Here is a 24,682-nt window from a genome sequence, read left to right on the forward strand (position 1 = left end):
AACTTCACAATATATCATTGTTTGTTTGGATGCAAAGCTTTTGACATCAACAACAAAATATATTACTAAACCTACAGTATTTATTCATAACCCTAACTATGTACAATTACATTAGTGATGTTTTTATGAAATTATTGGGTGCGCCCCAGCACACCCTGCACCACTGTACACATACTAGGCATTGTAATGTAAATAAAAAAAATGGCTTTATTACAGCCTATAAGTGCAAAGAAAATTAATTACATTGCACTGTAAACTGGCAAACTTGCTACATAGCCCTACGTATTGTAACCTTACCAAAGAACCAAATAAAATAATAAATAATTAATATGGGCTATAGGGAATTGCACGCAACATACATAAGTTTTTTATGAACCACCCCATCCTGCCCTGCAAACAAAGTTACAATTTCTTTTCCTCGCCCCACCCTGACCCGCGGGATACCCCTGGGGCCCCGGGTTATGAGATGACCTGCACACCACTAGATTACAAACTTATCCATGTCAGGACAAAAATGTGACACATTTTTAGGTCGATAGCCACTTCAGACTGACATTAAGATTTAAGTTGCTTGTGAACAGTTCCACTCGAAGGACAAGAAAACTATTTCTGCGCAATAGATAATTTTAAATCTGTTTACTTCTGAAACTACTTAAAGGTGAAATGAGTCCACCGAGGCTTCCTTCACTTACTAATGACAAATGTGATGTAAACGGGACTCTTGATGGAGGTTAGAAGTTTTAGTTACCCAATCTCTTTTTAATTCCTAGATGTAAAAGGTAGGCAGTAAGATGTAATGCGCAATAAGTCATTCAAGGACAGCTAGAATTTACCCTGTATACGTGGCCCTTCAATATGAATATTATAGAAAAAAAAAAACAGACAGCAGAATCCTGTTAACTTGGGCTTCCACCTCCACAGCTCTTGAAATACATCTCTCTTTATAGTGTTGTACTGACAGATAGCAGATGGAAATGAAAATGTTCAATATGAATTTTATGTCTACTTACTCGCAAACTATACTTCCATGAGTCACCTCCCGTCTCTTCAACAGCTGCAGAAAAAGAAAAAGAAAATGTCAATGCAAACATCCAATATTTAAGATCTATAGACGGTTAAAAACAGACACACACACACGTTGTTCATTTAACTTCCAGTCTGTGTATGTTTATCGGTCTGGATAGTGGCTAAACTGGTTCCTTAAAGACGAGGGAAGACAGTGAGCCAATATTAAGATAACAGTAAATTGATATAACACAAATCTAATTACATAAAATGTAAATAAAAGACAAACAGACAATCTGAGTGTTTTTTCATTACAAACAACAAATTTAAGTAACAGAATAATTTACTGGTTGATTGAAAAAATGTATTGGCAAATGCAGAAAATAAAACATCCAAATTATGGCCACTGCAATATATTGGTCTAGATCACTAGTCAAGACACCTCAAACACGCATTAAAGTCTGGGACTAGCCTTAAACCCTGTCTGTGGTCAACTGCCCATAATGTTTAATTAATACATCACAATAAACCAAAATATCAATATAAAAACCAGTGCCACTGTGCACTGAACAACATCACCACCATCAGATCAAAACACTTTCATACTCAACCAGATAGATTTGTTCTACCCGATCAAACAGATGGTCATTCAAAGATCATTTCTCCTTTACCATTTCTAGTTTTTATGTTTCTAAAGGGTTAGTCATTAGCTAGCCAGAGCGATTTTGACAGCCGTTAAGTCACTGAATTAATCGCAATTATACTGGCTTGACAGCCGGACCCCTGGATGATTCACCAACTGGCGCTGCCCGTGCCAAAACAAAAACAAAGCAGTGGACCATGCGCCAACAGAGATTAGAAAATGACATGACAAAAATACACAGAGAGATTCTGTTTTATGGAATGTAGTGCAATTGACCCTGAAATAAGCTTCTGATCTTAGTAACTGCTATGACCCAACAGTTTTTTTTAGTGGTTTTCTAATGTAAGTCTATGACATTTTTGGACAGAAACTCTTAATTCCAAACGAACATATAGATGTTTGCTAAATTTACATTTACAAATAAATAAATGCTAACATAACATTGATAAGAAAAGTTCCCCAAGAACTATGAATTTTAATATAAGCGATAAACTTAAAGTTCACCCAAAATGAATATTTTGTTATCATTTACTAACACCTCCCATACAGAAACCAGATATATAGCAGCATATAAATGGTTAAATTCTTAAAATGTGTTTTATTTCTGTGTGTTCTCTTTCAAACATTCGCTCGGTATCTCACTATGGGAACGCCTCTGGCGTGACAGATCATGGAAGCACCAATCACACCACGTCTGTCGGTTGACAGACCAATCACGGCAGTGATGCTGGAGTCCCGCCTCCCCACCTTAAATATCACTGCCTTTGGTACCTTACTTCATTCTCGATCTCTTCCCCGTGAAGATCTTTTTTTGGGAGCTATCCGTCAGCAGGCACTGTAGGAAATAGCTGTTTAACGGTTCTAGGACGAGCTGTCAAGGTACGTCGTTGAGCGCAGCTGTTTTTCTTACGGGCGATTTTTCACTGTCACGGTGAATTCTGCTGCGGTATTGGACATCGATTGTACTAAGTAACACGTTGTGGTGAACTTAGAATGGCTAGTACTTCAAAGGCTAGTTCTTCGGACGACGGGGCAAAAGCGGCGACCCCGCGTCCATGTGCGTGTGGATCGATGATCTCGGCCAGAGATTCTCACCCCTTATGCATCGTCTGCTTGGGGGTGAAACACGCGCAAGCGGCCCACGCTAACCCGGAATGCTGCCCGCACTGCTCTCGCTTCCCGTCAAGGGTGCTAGAGAGAAGGGTGCGAGTAGCGGCCGCTAATAAAGGAGACCCCTGTCTTTCCCAGTCAGTCACGGGAGAGACTAAGAAGCCCCCGGAGTCAGACAACTGGGGCGACATGATGGATGAACTCTCCTCTGACCTACCTCCCCTTTTTGGGTCTCTGCCAGATGATGGAGAAGAGGAGGACGATTACGACGACGAAACTATCGCTCGCTTGTTAGAGGAGGGTGAAGAGGATGAGGATGATGCCATCCTCCCACCGAATCCTTCCCGACCGGACAGCGCGTTAAGCGAAGGGTCCCCCCCCCGGCCCAAGCGGAGTTCGACCTGCTCGAAGTATGTCGAAGAGCGGCGGAGAAACTTAGTATTGACTGACCGTCTCAACAGACAGAGCAGGGAGCAGAAAGGGACCTTTATGACGGGAAAAGGCTACCGTCGCGAGCCCCGACGGCGAAGCAACTTATTCCAGCGGTCCCGGCATGCATCTCGGAAATGAAACGATTCTGGGATAAACCATTCTCACACAGGGTCCCTGTTAAAGGGTTTTCGAGGTTGGATGTCGGGAATATGGAGGAGTTAGGATTATCAAACCCCCCTCCCGTGGAGCCGTCGGTGGCGAATCATTTGAATCCCAGCCGCAGAGCGGCTCTGTCCTCGGCTTCAACCTCTCTACCGGGTCGTACTGAGCGCCTAACAGCCTCAGTTTTTCAGAAGATCTACCGTTCCTCAGCCCTGGCGGTGCGGGCTCTTAATGCCACTTCTCTTATCACTGCTTATCAGGCAGAACTCATGGAGGAGTTAGGAAAGCAGATGGACGCCGGCGCTGTTAACCCGGGTCTCTGGGAGGAGGTGTGTGTTATTTCAGATCTTAATCTGAGAACGTCTCGGGGCGCAGTCCAGAGCTGTGGCCGTAGCATGGGCCTGGCGGTGGCAGGGGAGCGAGCTCTTTGGCTGGGACTGTCGGGACTGTCAGATAGAGAAAAACTGGACTTCCTGGACGCCCCGGTTGAGCCCAAAGCCCTCTTCGGAGCTTCGGTCGCGGCTATGAGGCAGCGGTGTGACTTAAAGAAACAGGAGGGGGAAGCTTTTCAAACATGCCTTCCCCGAAGGCATACCGCTAGGGCCCCTCCGCCGGCTAGACCCAGTTTTGATGCCCCTCACCGGGGTGGCCAGGTAGCATTTAGAGGTCACAGCCATAGACCTGCACAGCCTCAACAGGCAGAACCGCAGTCAAAGCCCGCTCCGCCGAGAGGAAAACCGTCTTATGCAGCGGCTGCGGCTAGACACCGGCCGGCTAACCCTCAGGGTGGCAAGAAACGACGGGCAACCTAACATTTCCCGCACAGGACGACGGGATGAACGGCAGCACTCACGGAGTCTCTGTCACGTTCCTCCCCTCAGAAAGGTTATTTTCTCCCCCTCCCACCAAGAGAAGGTGTGGGAATCGGGAATGGTTCAACGAAACAGGTTTGTGTTCAACCAGGTCAAGCGCGAGTTCGGCACCAGTTCCCCCAGTGCCCCGCTTAAGAAATTCCCTTCCTCCACCCACGGGGTTGAAACGGAGGACAGAGGACAGTTTGCACAAACACAAGTGTGGTGTGAGTTTAATAAAATCAGTCCCTGTGCATCCAGGCAGTGCGCCGAGGGCACAGCAATGTTCAAATATAAAAATAAAAAGTCATATAAAAATAAAGACACAAATGACAATGAATCTGTCTGTTTCGGAGCTGCAATCCCCAGCTCTCCCACTAGATGGCGCCACCGCGCCACTGGTGAACGGGAGTTTCAGCGGCCCCCTTGCTGTTCAGTCGGCGAATTGGCGCGCATGCGCAGTACACCCCTGGGTTTTGTCCACGATAAAAAGGGGTTACCGGCTGCAATTTGCTGTAAAACCACCACGTTTCAGCAAAATTCTAATGTCAACAGCAGAAGGGGCCTCGGCTCAGGTTTTAGAAGAGGAAATAAACTCTTTATTGAGCAAAAGAGCCATTCGGGTGGTACCACCGGAGCACAGCCATCAGGGGTTTTACTCCCGGTATTTTCTCATCCCGAAACGAGGGGGGGGGTCTCCGTCCCATCTTAGATTTGCGGAGCCTCAACAAACACCTCAGGACGTACAAGTTCAAAATGCTCACACTCAAAACACTGTGTCAATTTATTCGTCCAAACGACTGGTGTACATCAGTAGATCTGAAGGACGCTTACTTTCACATAAGCATTTACCCAGCGCACAGAAAATTTCTCAGGTTTGCCTATCAAGGCACAGCCTACGAGTTTTTGACGGTTCCATTCGGGCTCTCTTTAGCACCGAGGGTGTTCAGCAAATGTGTCGAGGCAGCGCTCACGCCGTTAAGAGTAGCGGGTCTCAGAGTGACAGCTTATTTAGACGATTTGCTCCTTTGTGGCCCGTCACGAGTACAGGCGGAGAGGGATACGGAAAAGCTCGTGTCTCATTTAGTGAATTTAGGCTTCAACATAAACGAGGCAAAGAGCTGCTTAGTACCCACACAAGAGATAATTTACTTAGGGCTCAGACTGAACTCAGCCCGGTATCTGGCTTTTCTATCGGAGGAACGAATCAAATCGATTCGCGGTTGCCTTGCCCTATTTCAGAAGGGGAACAAGGTGTCATTCAGACTGTGTTTACGCCTCCTGGGGCTTATGGCCTCTACGATATCAGTCGTTCCGCTGGGATTGCTGCGAATGAGGGAGTTTCAGCACTGGATAGCGGCGCAGCGCTTGTGCCCGAAACGTCACCTCAACCGCAGGGTGGTAGTGTCGTCACAGTGCATGGATGCTCTCCGTTACTGGAGACAACGCTCTTTTCTCGAGTCGGGAACCCCGTTAGGGACGGTCTCACAGAGGAAAGTGGTGACGACGGATGCATCTCTGTGGGGTTGGGGTGCAGTGTACGAGGGCAGAGCAATAAATGGAAAATGGCCCGACACGCTCCAGAGCGCGCACATCAACTTTCTGGAACTATTAACAGTTTACCTTGCACTAAAACATTTTGTGCGGTTCCTAAGAAACCACCACGTTCTGATCAGATCGGACAACACAACGGCGGTGGCATACATAAATCGCCAGGGGGGCACTCGGTCTGCTCAGCTTCATTATCTAGCACAGAAGCTGATCGTTTGGGGGACGAAGCATTTTCGTTCACTACGGGCGACACATGTCCCAGGGATATTGAATGCGGGGGCGGACCTTCTGTCCAGAGGGAATCCCCTGTACGGGGAATGGACTCTCCACCCGGAGGTGGTGAGTCAGCTGTGGCTGAGGTTCGGCCGAGCTGCCGTAGATCTCTTCGCCTCGCACGAAAACACTCATTGCCCTCTATACTTCTCTCTAGCAAGAGAAGGTGCACCTATGGGTGTGGATGCTCTAGCACACCCATGGCCAAAAGCTCTGTTGTACGCGTTCCCCCCACTGAGCCTGATTGTGCCAACTCTAAGAAGGATAAGAGAGCACGGACATTCGGTAATTCTGATCGCTCCACGCTGGCCAGGCAGGATCTGGCTGGCGGAGATAATGCAGTTGCTATGCGACCAGCCGTGGCCTCTCCCGCTGCGCAGGGACCTTCTGTCACAAGCGCGAGGAGAGATTTTCCATCCTGCCCCAGACAAAATAGCTCTTTGGGCTTGGCACGTGAAAGGTTAAACTTAAGTGCCACCGGATTGTCGCCGGCGGTTATTGAGACGATTCAGAGCGCACGGGCGGCGTCAACGCGCTCTGTGTATGATAAGAAATGGAACGTTTTTGAGCGCTGGTGCGCTCTCAGGAATACGGTTCCTTTTATTTGCTCGTTGGCAGAAGTGTTGTGTTTCCTGCAAGATCTTTTAGACAAGGGCAGATCTTTTTCTACGATAAAGGTATACCTAGCCGCAATTTCGGCGTGTCATGTGGGTTTCGACCGGAATACGGTTGGTCAGCACCCGTTAATAAGCAGGTTTATGAGAGGTGCAAGGCGTTTGAAAAGGGTTGTGAAGCCCTTGATTCCGCCGTGGGACCTATCCGTGGTTCTGAATGCATTATCTCAGCCCCCTTTCGAGCCTTTAGAGGATATTGATTTAAAGTTCCTTTCGCTAAAGGTGGCTTTATTGTTGGCTCTCTCAACGGCAAAGCGTGTTAGTGAACTTCATGCTTTGTCTGTTCATAGCTCTTGTATGGTGTTTGCTACAGATCTCTCTAGAGTGACTTTTAAAACAAATCCAGCGTTTATACCTAAAGTGAGCGAGTCAGCTCTCGCGTGTAAACAAGTGGATTTAATGGCTTTTCACCCGCCGCCTTTTTCCTCACCAGAAGAAGAGCGACTTCATTGCTTGTGCCCAGTTCGTGCATTAAGTTGCTATGTGAACAGAACTAGGGCGATAAGGAAGAATAATCAGTTATTTGTTTCATGGGCTGACACTCACAAAGGGAAACCTATTTCTCGTCAGCGCTTGTCTCACTGGGTGGTAGAAGCTATTATATTAAGTTATAATAGCAGAGGTCTTACTCCCCCAGCGGGGTTGAGAGCTCATTCTACCAGAGGTATGGCCACTTCTTGGGCACTTTTTAAAGGCGTCTCAGTTCAGGATAGTGCTGCACAATTAATCGCATCGCAATCGCGATGTCAGCCTGTGCGATTATATGACCGCAAAATGTTGCAATTATATTAAATAAATAAATGTGTGGACTTGTTAACACAAACTTTCTGATAACAGTTTGATGATTTTCCTTGCTGTTTAAAAAAAAGAAAGAAAGAACAAAAAAAGGCAGTGCACGTGTGGCATGCTTGTGTGTGGCGTGCGTCGTCACTTGTGTGTGCGCAGTGCGGAAATACCAGAGCGAAGATGGATGCAGAGGAGATTGACAGTGATCTGGTAGCTAGAAAAAAACTCTACGTCTGTTGTATGGCGGTATTTTGGATTTAGGATTACTGACACTGAGCAGTTGCTACATCACGTGGCAATACGAAAACATTTCTAGTTTTACAAATACACATTTTAGCATTATCACTAAACTGTGTGTGGATTTTCCTTAAAACCCATCAAGTTGACTCATTATACCATTTATTATAATCGCAACCGCACATCGCAATATTAGCATCAACAACCGCAATGGGAAAAATTACCCAAATCGTGCAGCCCTAGTTCAGGACATATGTGCGGCAGCAAGTTGGGCTTCGCCTCACACGTTTGTTCGATTTTATAGACTAGACGTCACAGAGCCATCGCTGGCTCATTCTGTCTTAAGTGTGTAAAATTTGGCCATAATATGAGTATGCTATTAGGAAGGTAGCTGCTCAAATGACTTTAAGTTAAGTTGCATAATCACGGGTTGGTTGACAAGCCTGCTTCAGACAGCATATCTGCAATACGGGAGTTGTCTATATCCCATAGTGAGATACCGAGCGAATGTTTGAAAGAGAACGTTAGGTTACTTACGTAACTCCGGTTCTCTGATAACATGAGTGAGGTATCTCACCACACCACCCTCCTTGCAGTAGCTACACGGAGAAGAGATATGCTGAGAATGAAGTAAGGTACCAAAGGCAGTGATATTTAAGGTGGGGAGGCGGGACTCCAGCATCACTGCCGTGATTGGTCTGTCAACCGACAGACGTGGTGTGATTGGTGCTTCCATGATCTGTCACGCCAGAGGCGTTCCCAAAGTGAGATACCTCACTCATGTTATCAGAGAACCGGGGTTACGTAAGTAACCTAACGTTTTTATTTTTTTCAAATTCCTGTGACTATTTTCCATGAAACAAGAGAAAATCTGATGCTATAATAATGCGTTTCTTTTCTTCTATATATTGAAAGTAAATAGCGACTAAGGCTGTCATTCACTAACATCTCAAGTTTTCCCTTAAAGAAAAATGACACAATATAAGAAATATTTACTGCTTCAGACAGAATAAATCATTTGTATCTACCAAAACTCTCAGGATCTTCTTCCCACATTGTTAGCTCTTCTTCTGTCAGTAAAAAGTATTTGGAAACCAGTCTCCTGCCAATCTCTGTCAACGTTTGGTGTGTGAAGAAAGCTGTCTTAATTTTATGTGCCTCCAGGCTCTCCGGCTTACTGTCTGAAATGCATATTGCAACATCAATTAAATACACTGTACAATAACGCATGTTCATAATATTAGAACATACATTTAAATGTCAGACAATGTCCCCTTACAGTCCATACATAAGGCAATAAAACAATAAAATCATGTACTTCAATCTCTATCTAGAGAACGTCAGTTATGACCAAACAGCACCATATCACTCTTAAAATGTCCTTGATGTCATTAAAGACTGCTTCTCTATTTCACACAAAGCCAAAACTTTAAAATGAAGGCTCTGCATGCCAAAGTCATTACACAACTGCTTATGGGCTGCCTACCTTCAATGTTCTTGGCAGGTTTGTAGGCATCATTTTTAACGATCATCTTGATGAGGTTCATGCACTGCACAATAAAGCGCTCGAACACAATGCCCTCCCCGGCCTCGGTGAACACGTAGCTGACGGCGAACTCCAGCGAGCGCTGAATAAGAGGTATGAAAGGCCATGGGTGATTTTCCAGAAAGTCCAGCAGCTGACAAAGGACATGAGAGAGGTGATAAGCCAGGGTTTCATTAATGAGAATTAAACACTTAACATCTCAAATTGCCCACCAACTGAGTGAACTTGGAAGTTTTAAACTTACAACTTTGGTGTACAAAATGATGGTCTTCTCAAGCTTCTCCCTGCAAAGGCTGCCTGGTCCAACTTGCCGACCTTCAAAATGTAGCAGTTTAAACTTGATTAAACACAATAAATATAGTGTGATTCATAAACATGGTGTTTTATCGAGTATGATGGACAAATTGGTCAACTTGAACAAATTGAAAAAATACTAATAGATCTGCACAATTCATCTATTAATTGAGACAAACATAGGCACAATGGGAGACTCAATTAGAGACAGATGGCGCTTTTCTATTGCATAGTACCCCACGGTTTGGGTCAGCTTACTTTTGGGGGCTGTTTCACTTGATGCAGTACGTAGTACCCAATACTTTTTTTAGTACCACCTCGGTTGGGGTTCCAAGCGAGCCGAGCTGATACCAAAATGTGACGCGAAAACACTGTAAATCAGTGGTTCTCAAACTTTTTCAGTGTGCGGCCCCCTTTGTATACGGTGCATTCCTTCGCAGCCCCCCCAAAGAAAATTTATGACAAAAACGGTTCTAAAACTTCACATTTTAATTAAACAAAACATAAAAATTATACAAAGTAGTGCTGCCTTATTATTTTTAGGATTAATTTCAAAGAATTCATGATAAATTAATGTATTTTATAAAATGTCATAAAACTGGGGCCCCCCTGGCACCATCTCGCGGACCCCAGTTTGAGAACCACTGCTGTAGATCACCGATTGGCTACCAGTGTCATCGCTATTTTTTTGTGTGTTTATCAGTCAATCGAAATTTTACAAATTCGATACCCTATGATGGGAAAATGCCTAAATATCTGGGAAAATGTCAGGAAACAGATATTTCGGTCGATCTCTATTTATTTAGCTATGACAACTTGCTGCCGTACATTATCTTGTTTAATACATGGCTATTTACCTCATAAGTAATGTAAAGAGCATTAAATGTTGATTTGAAATATTTTATTTGCTTATTTTAAATTAATACAGACCTTCCGTAAAGAAAACCAGTTTACTTTCGGTTTTAAGATAAGACAAGATGTTCAAATATCACAAACACACTATTTGATTTAATCATTTGTAAATATAATATTTATATTTAATGCTGCATTCAGGTAACTGTGTGTTATTAGTTTTGAGCAGCCAATAAGAATCTAGCATTTTATAAATATAGAAAAATAATCAACCCTTGTGAAGGATTTCTCAACCAATCAGAATAAAGCATTCAACAGGTCCATTGTATAAAGCAGAATAACCTTTCAAGAGGATTGGGCATCAATTTCTCTTCACGGAAAGAAATGAACAGATCCCAAAAGCAGGGATTATTTTGGAGACCTTATCTGGCCCAGAGTTGATATTTCACATTCTGTTTGTTCATAAGCTAAGTCTCTCATCCACGCCGAAATACCAACGGGCCGAATGGATTCTGACCTGCGGCCCAGCCATGAGAACATATTGTCTGCGATATCACCAGCAGATATCTGTCTCATCTGATGATATATAAACCCATGCAATGACTGGCACCAAAAACGCAGGACACCATGTCTACTGGTGAAATCATGCAGATGCGGCAGGGTTTCCCGGAGCATATTTCAGTTAAGGCTGCCCGCCTTAACTAGGTCGTCCAAAAAAAAATACATCGCTGCACAAAAGGCCGTCAAGTGCATTTCGGAGGATAGCGCATACGCGCATCACACTGCGAGCGGGGACGCGCGCGTCACACGGCCGAAATGAGATAAGACTTGCTGCCTCATGTCTGGAGGATAGCCAGTAGATAAAACATGCGTCCGTGAGAACTGTAAGGGGACTTATGTTTTGGGTTTATTTAAGCCTGTTATTGTATTCAATAATCAGTTTTTACAATTTTTGCGCTATCTATCATTGTTCGCCTGACGTTCTACAACATCTGCTTTAGTTTGTGTTTATTAACCCTTTAGTTTCACTTCATCACACAGCTATTCCCGTTAGAGGTAAAAACATTTAATTAATTAATAATCTAGTATGTGTTCATTTTTTGTCATAGTTTCTTCAAAATTAAGTTTAATTTGAATGTTTTAAAAATAAATATTTTATTTATTTATTTTATTAAAATATTTTAATTTTCATCATGACCCATACCCCTCAGCCTGTGACTATATGCTCCATACCCCCCAAAAAACAGTGTTGGTCCATCAGAATTAGGCCAATCAAGAGCATATAAGTAAATTTAAATGTTCATGTCTCTTAAATCTACTACAATATCATCACATTAAAATGCATGAAAAAGTATTTCGAGTCTACAATAGTTAACAACAATTATAGTTAATCTGCATAAAATTATTACAGTTGCATAAAAATAATTTGATGCTTTTCGCCAGTGCAGCTCATGATGGCCAATTCTAGGTTTATTTAAACCCAAGACTGCTACAAATTATATGCTAATAAAAATTATTGGATTCTGGATGAACGGCTCAGTTTCCACAAGAAGTAAACATGTCTGAGATTTATCAAGCAATAAATAAACTTTGCAGATGAACAAACTGCGTAAATGTTTTACCAAATTCATTAGATTTCGCAAACTTCGCCCCTTATCCGACATTGGCTGTTAAGCCAGTGCTCCCAGAATACACAAAAAAATACAACGTTGAGGTATTTGCAGTTTTTTTCAGTATGTTTAATAAGTGAAAAGCCTACTTGTAGCTGTCGGCACACTAAACTGCAATAGGAGGAGGAATATAAATATTCAATTTTACCACCAATACGGATAGCTAGCTTTATGTTTTCTATACACAGAGCTCAAATTCATTGCATTTACCCGTTCTGTTTTGATTGACATGACATGGTCATCGGTCATGAATATTGTAATATAGTGTAATATAGTGTAAATAACTGCTTTTATTAGATTTTATTGGCCAATACTTACATCTTTAAATAAAAACATCTAAAAAATGATTACATAGAAACAATTCAGTGTAAATTATAAAACTTAGAAAAGGAAAAGGCATATAATACTTACAGCATTCTAAAAACTGCTTTAGTCTCTCGAACACGGCATTGAGGAAGCCCTAGGGAAACAGACAGGGATGGCAAATGAAATACTGGTATCAGGTGTGGTTAGTGACTTTGAGATCATAAGCGCAGACAATATCTAGGTTTTTAAGGTCAGGTTGAAGACAGGTTTGGCAGAAAGCCTCAGGCAATTGTAACTCAGGTTGTGGAGGGACAGGCTGTTTACATGCCGTGCTGAGAGAGAGAGAGAGAGATTTAAAGAGTATCTGCCATGCCAAGATACAATCCTTGAATGGTCATTAAATATATGGAAAACACTTGATCAATGTGGGGCAGAAATAACACTGACAGCAAAAACATTCTGGATCCAAAAACAGTAAATTATTGTTGCACTTAAACTTTATCTCTATAATTAACAGGACTTATATAAATAACAGGACAATGAACTGCAGTTTAAGTGCATACGTGAATGGAAAGAGATATCATGAGTAGAAATAATCAAAGATATTACCATAAATTAATATGGAGTTACTTTTCTTCAAGGAATATAAAAGCTTAATTTTGGATGATTATCCTGGATCCTCTTTTTCCATATAATAAAAGCAAAATGGGAAAATGACAATGACAATGAAACTAGACACTTTATTAAAATGGTTAAACTTGAGTTAGTGTAATACATGACATGATAACTTCATTCATGATCATTCAATGATACCTTTTTAGTCATTCAGTCCCAGGTCCTATTACTTGTTATTACATACAAACATGGCCAGGATGTTATCTTCTGTAAAGCATGGTTTCGAATTGTGCTACATAAATAAAGCTTTATTTGCCAACATGGATAGTAAACAATGACAGGATGTTCATTTTTAGGTGAACTGTCCCTGTAAGCGAAATTTTCTCTAATGTATCTTTATTTGAAGAAAACTGAGAGTGAAATGTGCTGTGAGAAAAGCAAGAGAGACGTCAACCTTCAACTCTTTCCCCGCCATTGACGAGTTAACTCTTAATATAGACGATGTATAGATGAACTGAGGATGAGGAGGATTGAGGAGAGGAAGGTGGATATATGATGATGGTGACTGACTAGCTTGATCTAAAGGCTATTTTAATAACTGTAATCCTCCAGAGTAACATCAAACATGCAGTACACATTTGGGAAAATTGTAGCTTTGGATGTTGAAGGAGAGCCAAAGGCAATTTCTGCTTTGGTTTGCCTCCTGAATGGATCAATAAAGGTGCTATCGTCATCTTCCTCAACATGGCTAATAAGATTAAATTCGAAATGTCAGTTGTATAAACTCCAAAAATATACTGAATCCAGACACTCTAACAAATGGACTGTCAGATAGACCTGTGAATATATTCAAGCATGCATAAAACGGGAACAAAGACAAGGAATGAGAACTATTGTCTTTCTTTACGTTCTACTCTGAAATCTGATTTGGTTGCTGTCCCAGTGATGTGATTGTCAACAGGATGGTGGGATACTTTTTCAAAACAACAATTGTTTATTATTAGGGTTGCACCGATATATCGGCTGATGTTGCTTGCTATGCTTCTCAATGAATTACGGTGAAATGCTGTTACATCCAAAAGCCAGAGGGCGCTCTTGTGCAGAAACTCAATATGCGCTGCCAAACAAAAAACCATACACACGCAGCTGGGTCATTTTACAAAAAAAGGTGGAAATGCTTCTCCCTTGCTTTTGCAGACCCCTTAATCATTTAATTTGACCCAATAATCCCATAATGATGTATTTTTAATAAATATAGACTGTCCTTAAAATGATGAGAGAGATTATTTGTTTAATTTTCTTTTTTTTTAAACTTTTTTTAAATGTCTGGTCCTGACAATTGCCCTGTCCCTTTGATAATACATGGAAGTTGAACTGTGTACTAATTATTTAAAACCATGTTTTTTATAAAACAATCTAATTTACATTTACCTTTAACCCTGTATGAATTTACTACAATTCTGAAATGGTAAAAATACACTATTTATATGAATAATATCAAATAAATATTTGTCCCCCAAATTTATGTAATTGGTGTTACACTACCCAAAGCACTTTTATTTTGAAACAATGCATCAGCTCTTTCAAGTTTTTCTTTGTGCAAGAGGTCAGTGGAAGAAGTGCAGTGGAGGAAGGCAAAAGGTTTGTGAGATGTCTTCCCTTATTTGTCTAAAATATCACGATATATCTAAGAATTTTGAGATAAGATTTTTTGGATGTCATTAGTGTTACTCTTTCTTTTTTTATAGCTGGGAGTGTTAAGATCTTTACATAAAAATACATTATACTGAATAAGTATGTGATTGTTACATCTCTGATGAAATAGCACATGGCTAATGTTCATTTTTTCTGTAAATTGTCATTGGTGTTACCGTCATTAGTGTTCCTTTTCTAATGAGTACTTCCTAAGCACTATTCCTTTAACTGACCAACATAAAAGCATAAAAACAAACAAGATGGAACATTTTATGAAAGTTTATAAGTTTTATCATATTCATTATCTATTATTATATTCTAATTTTGTCATTGGTGTTACATTGTGTCATTGGTGTTACATTGTGTCATTGGTGTTAAACCAAGTTTTGGTGTTATGAATGTATTTTCTTGTACTTTCTAGTAATATTTTGTTGTTGATATGGGATATATTTCAGACATATTTCAGTCTTTGCATCAAAGCCTTTTTGGTTGAATATTTTTGTTTTTCTTGGTTTAAAAAAAAAAAGTCAAACTGCGAATCAAATAATTTCATACAATGCTGGGTAAATATGAAGAATTTAATTAAACAAAATATTAATAATCAATTATTTTTCTTGCTGTTATCATTCCTCTACTCAACCTTTAACTAAATACACAAGCTGTAATGTCAAGTCACCATCATATATCCACCTTCCCCTCCTCATAATCAGTTCATCTATTCATCGTCCATGATTTAGACCAGAAGCATAGCAAGCATCATCGGCCGATATATTGTGCACCCCTACTATTTATTATAATTTTATCGACATCTTGCCATGATAGCCAACGCACACACCACAACATTAGCAACAAAAATATTTTACACATTCATTGGGTGCACTGAAATTGCATACTGTGACAGTAGATACTGCATTAGATGAAGTACCTACACATCAACAGCTAAAACAATAGGTACAATATAGTATGAATATGGATCGTATGAATGACTTTGGACATCCTACATCTGCCATGTTGATACATCACGTGACATAAATCATTATAACAACAAGTTAGTCGTTAACTGGAATGACGTTAAACAAGCGCAACTTAACCACAAGGGACTGCTGTTTAAGATATGCATTTACATTTGAATAGAGCCGCGTTGTTGCTTTCAGACACTTTCGAATAAAACAACGCCTCTCCTTTCTTCTTCTTCATTGGATAACTCCTCTCCTGAAGGCTCACGGGATAGTAAAGTGTCCATTAACACTTCGTGATCTTTCCAAAATTAGTAGGTCATCCGGCTACTTTTCGTCTATTGTTTTTCCAAATACTATAAATTCGGACATACTCACCTCGCCTACTGCTTTTCTCCCTACTATATAATATGGAAGTAGGTATAGAGTACACAATGTGTCTAAAAGCACACTAATTTACCAATGACCAAACTATTATATCCAAATGTACTTAAAAATTAGCAAAATAAACACATTCAGACATGATTAGGCACATGCTGTACCCTAAATGACTGAAAATTTTAAGGTTTCCAAACAAATTGCATGACCACTAAATGCAGTGCTACAAAAACTTTGTCTTTGCCTTTTATTGTTTTCTGTCAAGCTCTGTTTTTCCCCAAGACTCATTAGGGTTTACGGAGAATTACATCAATGTAATGTGAAAATCATCTCTGATAAGCGCACCATATGCGCTTCCTGCAGAGTTTGGTTGCCCCGTTCTGTGCCAGCAAACTCTCCTCGCATCACAGGGCTGGCAAAACCATTTAGCCTATCTAAATGCAATAAATAGACCACAAGTATTTCTTCAAGGTCAAAGTAAGGTAAAAAGTCAAAAGTTTTCTCTGCATAACTACATCAGGACATGTGTAATACATTAAATATTCATATTGTTTTTCCTCATCCCATAATTCCCAGTTTCATTTCAACAGCCTTTTTATTTATTCATGATGATATTTATTCTGCCATAATTCTGTCTTTATAAACCTCAGGTTCATTTTCCTCATAACCAACAGCTCAATTTTAAATTTTACAATATTATATATATTTTTTAATATGTTTTTTCTAAATGTATTTTATTGGATATGAATAGAGCTTTGTTAATAAAGTGAACACGAGCAAATATCAGGCCTGACTCTGAGATCATAAATAAGCAATAAGTAAATATTAGAAAGCAAGAGTTTCTTTTTTTCATCCTGTTGCAAGACTAAGCAATAACTGACGATGGAAAGGAAAATAAAATAAAAAATTAAGGAGACAGCAACATATGTTTGTTTTAAATTAATAAATTCCACTATTTTAAGCATTGCTTGTGTCATATCATGTTTTTTAAATAAAAAATATGAAATATAAATAATAAATTCATACACTTTGAATATTCATTACTGTGCTATTAATACAGATAACAGATACACTTTTTTTGTTTTAAACACTCACCATGACTTCCATGTTGTTATTTGGTTCAATAAAGCCATGCACAGTCAACTTCCGAAGAACTGCAACAAAGCGAATTAATCAATACAAACCATTTGATTTTTCATTTCTTATGCTCAAATATCACAAGTGAAACTAAAATAAATATACAACGATATACAGTATTGCTGAAAATCCAAAATGCAATCATTTCTGTAGCCTGAATTTGGTCTGTTAAAATGAGACAAATCTGACTATTGTTTTTACCTCATCCTCAATTTTGGATTAAAAGATCATTGCAATGTATTCTGGGATTGCCTTTTCCATGAATGATGCAGGCTTAGAAATTTTAAGACAATCAGAATTAAGATGTTATCCATTTGGAATCATTTCTGCAACATGAGCTTTCATCCAATTCCTTAAAATGTTGTAGGAGCAATGAGATTTCACAGCGGGCCGGGCTAACCAGCTGAAAATACGCAATCAACATTGACTACATTTACAAGCAGGGCTTGACATTAACTTTTTGGCTCACCAGCCAAAGTGGCTAGATGTTTTCCAAAGTTACTAGCCACTCAGCATTTTTACTGGCCACAATTATGTTGCTGGTAAAATACATGATTAAACTTGACTTTGGCATCCTAAAATGACTTTAATTTGAGTAATTTTACTCGATTTAGCTAGATTAGATGCAGATTGATTTTCAAATGCAGACTGACCACCCAAATTAAGACTAGCTTTATAAACTGGTATATATCTGGTATATCAGTATAGATCATATCATATATTTAGGTGCATTAAAAACATGCTAGGCATTATTGTTACACAAAGTAGCCTTCATTAAAATGATGCGCGAACCTCTCCACTGGTGTTTTTCCTTCGATTTCGGACAAAACTGGGATGTGTGCATTTAGGTATTTGCTATGAATTTTTCTCCGCTCTTGCCCAGAGATTGTGCACACACTTTACATCTCTTCAGTCACTCCCATGCAATTGTTTTATCTTCCCCGAAGTATACGTGTGCGCTCAGACTGCGTCAAATGCATTTGCAAAACCATCAGCTCTCGCGCTCTCTATGGTAAAAAGGTGGCACTTTGGGCTGCAATGTGAGCCTCCGCTGATTGCGCACGCGTCTCAACAAACAGTCTCAGTACGTTGCGCTGGGTGCAGGGAGTGCTCATGGGAGTTGTGCATTGCGCATTGTTTATAATTTCCCATAAATTAAGAAAACTACAATAAAAAATATATTCAACCTGCCAAAGTGGGATTGGCTGTCTTACCCCCCACAGCCGAAATCTAACCGCATTTGGCGGGTGTTAATGTAAAGCCCTATTTACAAGTATACAAAAAATGCGAGTATTTCCAATAATGATGATCTCACACATACTGTCCATTGTTTAAATTTACTTATTTTAAATGACAAACACGTTCTTATGGACGCATTTCGCTATTCTGTGCAGTGATGAAGACAGAAATATTACGACTGTAAAGATTTTAAATGCTGTTTCTGGAAAAAGGCAGACTGCTGACAGCGAGTCATCTTAACAAAGTTCAGGGAAAACTTCCCTTAAAGCAACACTATGTAGTTTCCATGTAAAAATGACTTACAGCTCCCCCATGTGGTTGAAAAGCGCAACAGTGCCTGGTATCAGACACTCTTCTGCAGGCAGGGGGAGGGGCGGGGCTGTGTTTCCTACCCTCCACCGCCACATTCAGAGTGTGCTTGTAGCAGCTAGGAGGCTGCTCAGGTTGCAGCAACAGTACAATATGTCCAGTTAAAAGTTGTTCTATCACTGAAATAATTTTAGAGACATTATTTAAAGGTAAAAAAACTACATAGTGTTCCTTTAATGTTTAAAGAAAATTACGCTTAAGGTGCGTGACATATGCGCACTTCAGTTAGTGTGGTATAGATGCAATTAAAGCAATTAAAAACGAGGTACACAACCTTTTTTAATACAAATATACGTACTGCAATTATGAGCTTAATTGCATTATTTTTATCGAAGTATTGTGTTTACATGATGTAAGTAATATTTCGCAATATTGCCAAAATTATTTTATAATCGCATTATGAGGATGCATGTAAACGTAGTCATTGTTTGATACGAAAACCCAAGAATTTTAATGGTAAAAAAGCCTGTTGTTTTATCTCATCCTAGTTGGTAAGACATTGTGCATGAAACGTATTTCTTTAAAGTGACAGTCCCAAGTGTAAACTGTAATACCTCCAGTGCCTTAGCTTTGAGCTGCATAAGTGGGTAATATGTAGGCGTATTAAGGGACATTTCATAATAGGAATGAGTAAGTGTTTCAGCACTGTCCGTGTGAACGCACGTACCTTTCAGAGAGAGAAGAGTACGCTCCAGGGAGCTGAGAGCAGTCTGTTGGTCTCCAGCATAGATCTGCTGAAGGAATGTGTCTGTATGATGGTTCCATAGAGAGCAGGCAAAGCTATAGATGCTTGATGCCAACTAGAAAAACAAAACAAGAAGAGAGGTTTCACTATGCTACAAGGTTTATAGTGAGAACACATGAGGGTACAGACATAATATCTGCTCCCTAGAGTTCATTTTTAAGGTCATTTTCTTGTAAAAATATAAAAGTCTCACAAAGGCAGTTTTCCTGCTTCCATTAAAGTACACACAAAAAGCACTTTGGAAAATGGTTAATCGATGTAGTTATAAATGGGTAACTACTGTATTTGCAGAGGCTAAACCCATATACTGCATTATGGAACATCCATTTAGGTTTACAGTAGAATAGCAAATATCTTAAATGCTTTTTTGCCCTGATATATTACATTTCTGTCATTTACAATGAAATATCTCTATCTCAGGACATAAATAATTTTTGTCTCTGATTAGAGCAATTCTGCAACCTAAATATACCGTAATTATAATTATGCAGCATCAGCTCTTTTAAAGACTTTATGTGCTTTTGCCAGCTGAAGGGAATTAACTGATATTGCTTTTAAGAAATCAAGTGGGCCTGCTTCTCTTTAATTTATTTAATTAAATCAATTTAATGAATAAATTAAATGAATTTGGTGTTTCGTTTTCATCAATAAACATTAAAAATCCACTTAATAACAGCAAAGACTGAGACATATTGATTTTTCTACAGCTATGAGTGCTACAAAGAAATGTCTGGGTACTGTTGAGTGAACATTGGCCCAGATAAAATTACCGCTGCCATTCTTTATTGAAATCAGGCATCACTGCATCATTAAACATAAAGATAAATAAAGAAACAAAACATGATCTCAGACTGACAAAAAGCCACTTGAACCATCAAACAAATGATCCTTACAGTATAAAGAAAACTCTTTCATACAGTTTTAGCTTAGCTACATCTAAAGTGTAAATGACATCACATTAATCACACTTCAAATCACCCAGCCGATGTAGCAAAACCCTTTTTGTCATAGCTTGAGGATAGTACCACATCAACAATGTTATCGCATGGTTCATTTCAAGACAGTAGAGAAGCAGCACATATATCACTCGAAACCACAGTATGTTATGTATTCCTTTAGAAAAGCTATTTGACATGCAAATACATTATGTGACAAAAATTGGATCGATTTTGTATGATTTGCATTGCAGATGATGAGAATTTAATAACCTTAATTGCGTTGCATAATCATCGACATAACACAATGATAAATAGCATTTTAAATGGGAAGAAGAAATAATGCTTACTACTTGATAGCAATACAATTTAGTTGATGTGAGTGTTATTTGGGAAATAAGTCAGTATTCATTATGCAGAAATTAAATTAGAATAAAATGATAATGATATTGCTTTCCTTCTATTATATATTGTTTTTTCCAGTAAGGTTGAAAGGTAATTTGCAGTCTATACACAGTGTAATATAGATGCACATCTACACTGGGGCTTGGCCTTCTTGTCACTAGTGCATACATGGCTGAAGCCAAATGAGAAAAGTGAAAATTTATAACCTGTTCCTGGGCAGCTCATAAAAAGTCTGAATCACCAAACAATGTCTGAAAACTGCTATGGGTGTTAATTTATAGTAACACACCGAAATAACATTTTCATTTCAAGTAACAATTAAATGTATATATTTATTAAAGTAACCCAGTCTTTGAAAACAGAGCTAAAGTAAGTTTATGTGATCAACATAAAATCACCCTACATAATGTAAAAAAACATACTGTGAAAATATAACGTTAATATCTTTAATATTGACTTTATTTGAAACTTTAATGCCACTAATCTCAGAGTTAGATTCTGAGAACCTGAATTTTGAGCAAAGTTGTTCTTAGGAAACTGCATTGTAAGTCACTTTGAATAAAAGCGGCTGCCAAATACATAAATGTAATGTCAATTAAAGCAATAAGCCCCAAGAAGCAGTGGGTTACAAGTGCATTTTATAACAGCTAAGGGGCGTTGTTAAAACCACCTTAGCCCTTATAAAATGTACTGTGAAAACACTGCTTCACGGGGCTTATTGTTTTTATAAAACGCTTATTTCATATGCAAAGAAGGATTTTATAAAATAAAACACAAATAAATTCTAATTATAATAGTACAAATATTACTCTTCCACCAAACAAAGTAGTTCCTCAGAATTAAGTGTGGCTGCAACAGAGCAAAGTTCCCAAGCAACACAGATGCAGAAAATACACAATGAAAGACTGTGACGTTTAATTTCATAATTCAACATTCATCTAATTTATAAATTAACATTTATAATGTGCAACTGTTGAAGTGATGATTAAATATGCTTGGAAGTATGCTTAACTTTCCCCTTTCCCAGAAAAATTATCTTCTTTAAATAAACATAAAATATTGAATGAAAGACCACACCATCCGCTACCTAAAAAAAACTTCTAAAATTTTCAGCTAAAAGTTGAGATAATTAAATTTTGGTGAAGAACTTTTCTAAGAGATCAGATTCAGAACCATGATCAAAACTTACACTGTGTATTTAGTGTTGAGTGAATGCATCCGTGTTTAAGTTGGGAAAGATCGCCATACAGTGGATAATAGCGGAAATATGGATTTGAGGTAGAAACAATATTTATTCACATTTATCTGGATATCGCCATTGATTGTGCAATTGAAGAAAAATTTAAAATATGATTGAAGAATGTGGTGTTTATTTTTATAAATCAGTAGCCTATGTAGCAACAGTGGCGCAGTGATACTTATGTAATGCGATCTAAACCGTGGGGTTACCGGGGTATTTTACATTTAGTCATTTAGCAGACGCTTTTGTCCAAAGCTTAGAACACTTTTCAACTAATCAGAATGAAGAACAGGAACGGGCCGTTTCAAGTATTTTTTTTATCAATATTTAGTTGTATCAATTTTTTTTATTTATTTAATAACTCTTCACAAATTTAAAAAAAATAATCACATTTGTAACCAGTGTTTTCTTAAAAACACTGTTGAGGAGAGAGAAAAGAAAACATTTATTATCAGTGCTTGGGTCTCCTATATGAATTGACCACTTATCCATTTGTAAAGCTGCACTTACACTTGACAGGCATCTTTATGTGGGTTGTTGGGTCAAAACTGGCTACTAAAAAAAGTGAAATCCTATTACAGATGATAAAATGACAAGATCAAGGGGTAAAGGGGATGTATCAAGTGGAAAGTCCATTTTTTAAAATCACCCCCTGCCAAACAAAAATCCCAATGAAAAGGAAAAGCACTATAATGACAGTAATGCCAGAAAATCGATTCTCACCAATGCTCTCAAAATGAGCATTGCAATCTTCAGCTTCAATGAGAATACTGTCTGACTGAACTTACATCAGTGTTTTCTGAAGGTCCCTCATGAACACATTCATGAACACGTCAAACAGACCATCATCTCTTGAGACTAACTCCAGGTAATTTAAAGATGCCATTACATGTTACACAATGCAGGCTGGTGACTGGGGAAATATATATCAAGATAAAGTGTCAAAATACAATTTTTTCATGTTCAAGTTCCTTTCACCTAAGCCAATTTAATGTGCAAGGACAACTATAAGTAAGCCATTCATTGATAGATTTTTCTGAAAAATGTTTTATGGGAAATAAGTATTTTTAATCAGGCTCTTGGGTTCACTAATTTCATTTTAATGGCAATGATAAAGTTTTGTGTCCTCAATTAAAATGCCTTATTTTTACTTTAGTCTCTTTCACTGCAAAACCATCTAAGTGCATGCAAGCTTTTTGGCAAAAAATCTCCACTTCTAAAAAAACTTTTTGGACAAGACATGGTAAACAGTTGCGAAAACCATAGCAAGATGCAGCTAGAAACATTGCAAATGATTAATATAAAAGGTAAAAATTAAGAAACTAAACCATACATTAGGGCAAGCTGTAATGTTTGTGACTGCCACATTCCTGCACTTACAAATGCAAGAACTCAGAATGTAAAACCTAAAAGTTACCTCAACTCAAACCATTTAAGTAAACCGGTTGCATTAGTTTTAAAACACATACGTTTGAGTACTGTGAACTTAAACTAATTGAGTCATATGCAGTTATGCACTTATATTTAAGTTCACACTACTTAAATATAAGTGCATAATTGCACATGACTCAAGTTCACGGTACTTAAATTTATGTGTTTTTAAACTTAAATGCTCTAATGCAACCGGTTTACTTAAATGGTTTGAGTTAAGTTAACTGTTAGGTTTTACAGTGCAGAAGGGACCCAAACTTGAAAGTGATCTACTATTGTTTCACATTTGTCTTCCCTGTACTTAGAGGACTTTGCTGTAAAATCGACTTGACGTTTAGCGGCTTTTGTATCTGAGCACTTCATCTGTTTGTCATAACAATGAAAGAGAATGGGAGTGTTTGAAAGAACTGAAGAGTCTATATTAAAAAGTAGAGCATTTAAATAATTGTTCACTATAGGCAGCCTGTAGAAAGTCCATTACTAGACATTACATCAGAACTGCACTGTGTTGCATTACTGTAAATACTGCACGCTCTACATTTAAACAAACAAGATCTTAAAATAGAAGAAATAGTATGCGTGTATAGAATATAGATATAGTAATTACATGTGAGATACATGCGTTTATAATATAAAATATACACGCACACATCTCACATACATATCAATTTTTCTTTATGCGTACATTCCAAACACACATTTTACCAAACAATACAAAACATAAAATTAAAAGATTTAAATAATATTTGTGATTTTCACGGGCAACTCTTTCCTCCTTCAAAACACATTTCTCAGCATTATATTAATCTGCTATCTGTGACTGTGTCACTTCAACACATGATGTTCACGGTACTGTTTTTACAGTATAGTGCCCTCACTGAACACGCTTGGGTCTTGCACATGTAACACATCATTTACACCACAGCAATAGCCATTGTGTTGCAGAAGGTGCAATCACACACTCGACCTGTCGCTACAAGCATCTAGTGAACAGATGGCTGGCCAATGCCAGTAATACAATAATGTCCACAATCTATTACAAATTGATCTATAGGGGATTAGAGAAAACAGCAATACCCATTTAATTTTTTCTTATTACCTACAATAGTCAGTACATTTACTACATCAAATGTTTCAACGGACCT

The 24,682-nt window shown here is 38.8% G+C and overlaps 1 protein-coding gene across 1 annotated transcript in view; it reads right to left on the bottom strand.

Moving 5' to 3' along the window:
• Window positions 1-24,682, bottom strand: part of ipo11 (importin 11) — a 167,551-nt gene that overhangs the window by 114,625 nt on the left and 28,244 nt on the right. The window contains exons 6-12 of the mRNA XM_065247266.1: window positions 19,449-19,581; window positions 17,132-17,190; window positions 12,498-12,546; window positions 9,515-9,585; window positions 9,211-9,403; window positions 8,753-8,905; window positions 1,011-1,054 (exon numbers count right to left, since the gene is read on the bottom strand). Coding sequence (XP_065103338.1) covers window positions 1,011-1,054; window positions 8,753-8,905; window positions 9,211-9,403; window positions 9,515-9,585; window positions 12,498-12,546; window positions 17,132-17,190; window positions 19,449-19,581 — 702 coding nt within the window. The remainder of the gene's footprint in view (window positions 1-1,010; window positions 1,055-8,752; window positions 8,906-9,210; window positions 9,404-9,514; window positions 9,586-12,497; window positions 12,547-17,131; window positions 17,191-19,448; window positions 19,582-24,682) is intronic.

Source organism: Paramisgurnus dabryanus, chromosome 11 (genome assembly GCF_030506205.2).
Source record: "Paramisgurnus dabryanus chromosome 11, PD_genome_1.1, whole genome shotgun sequence".
Taxonomy (NCBI): domain Eukaryota; kingdom Metazoa; phylum Chordata; class Actinopteri; order Cypriniformes; family Cobitidae; genus Paramisgurnus; species Paramisgurnus dabryanus.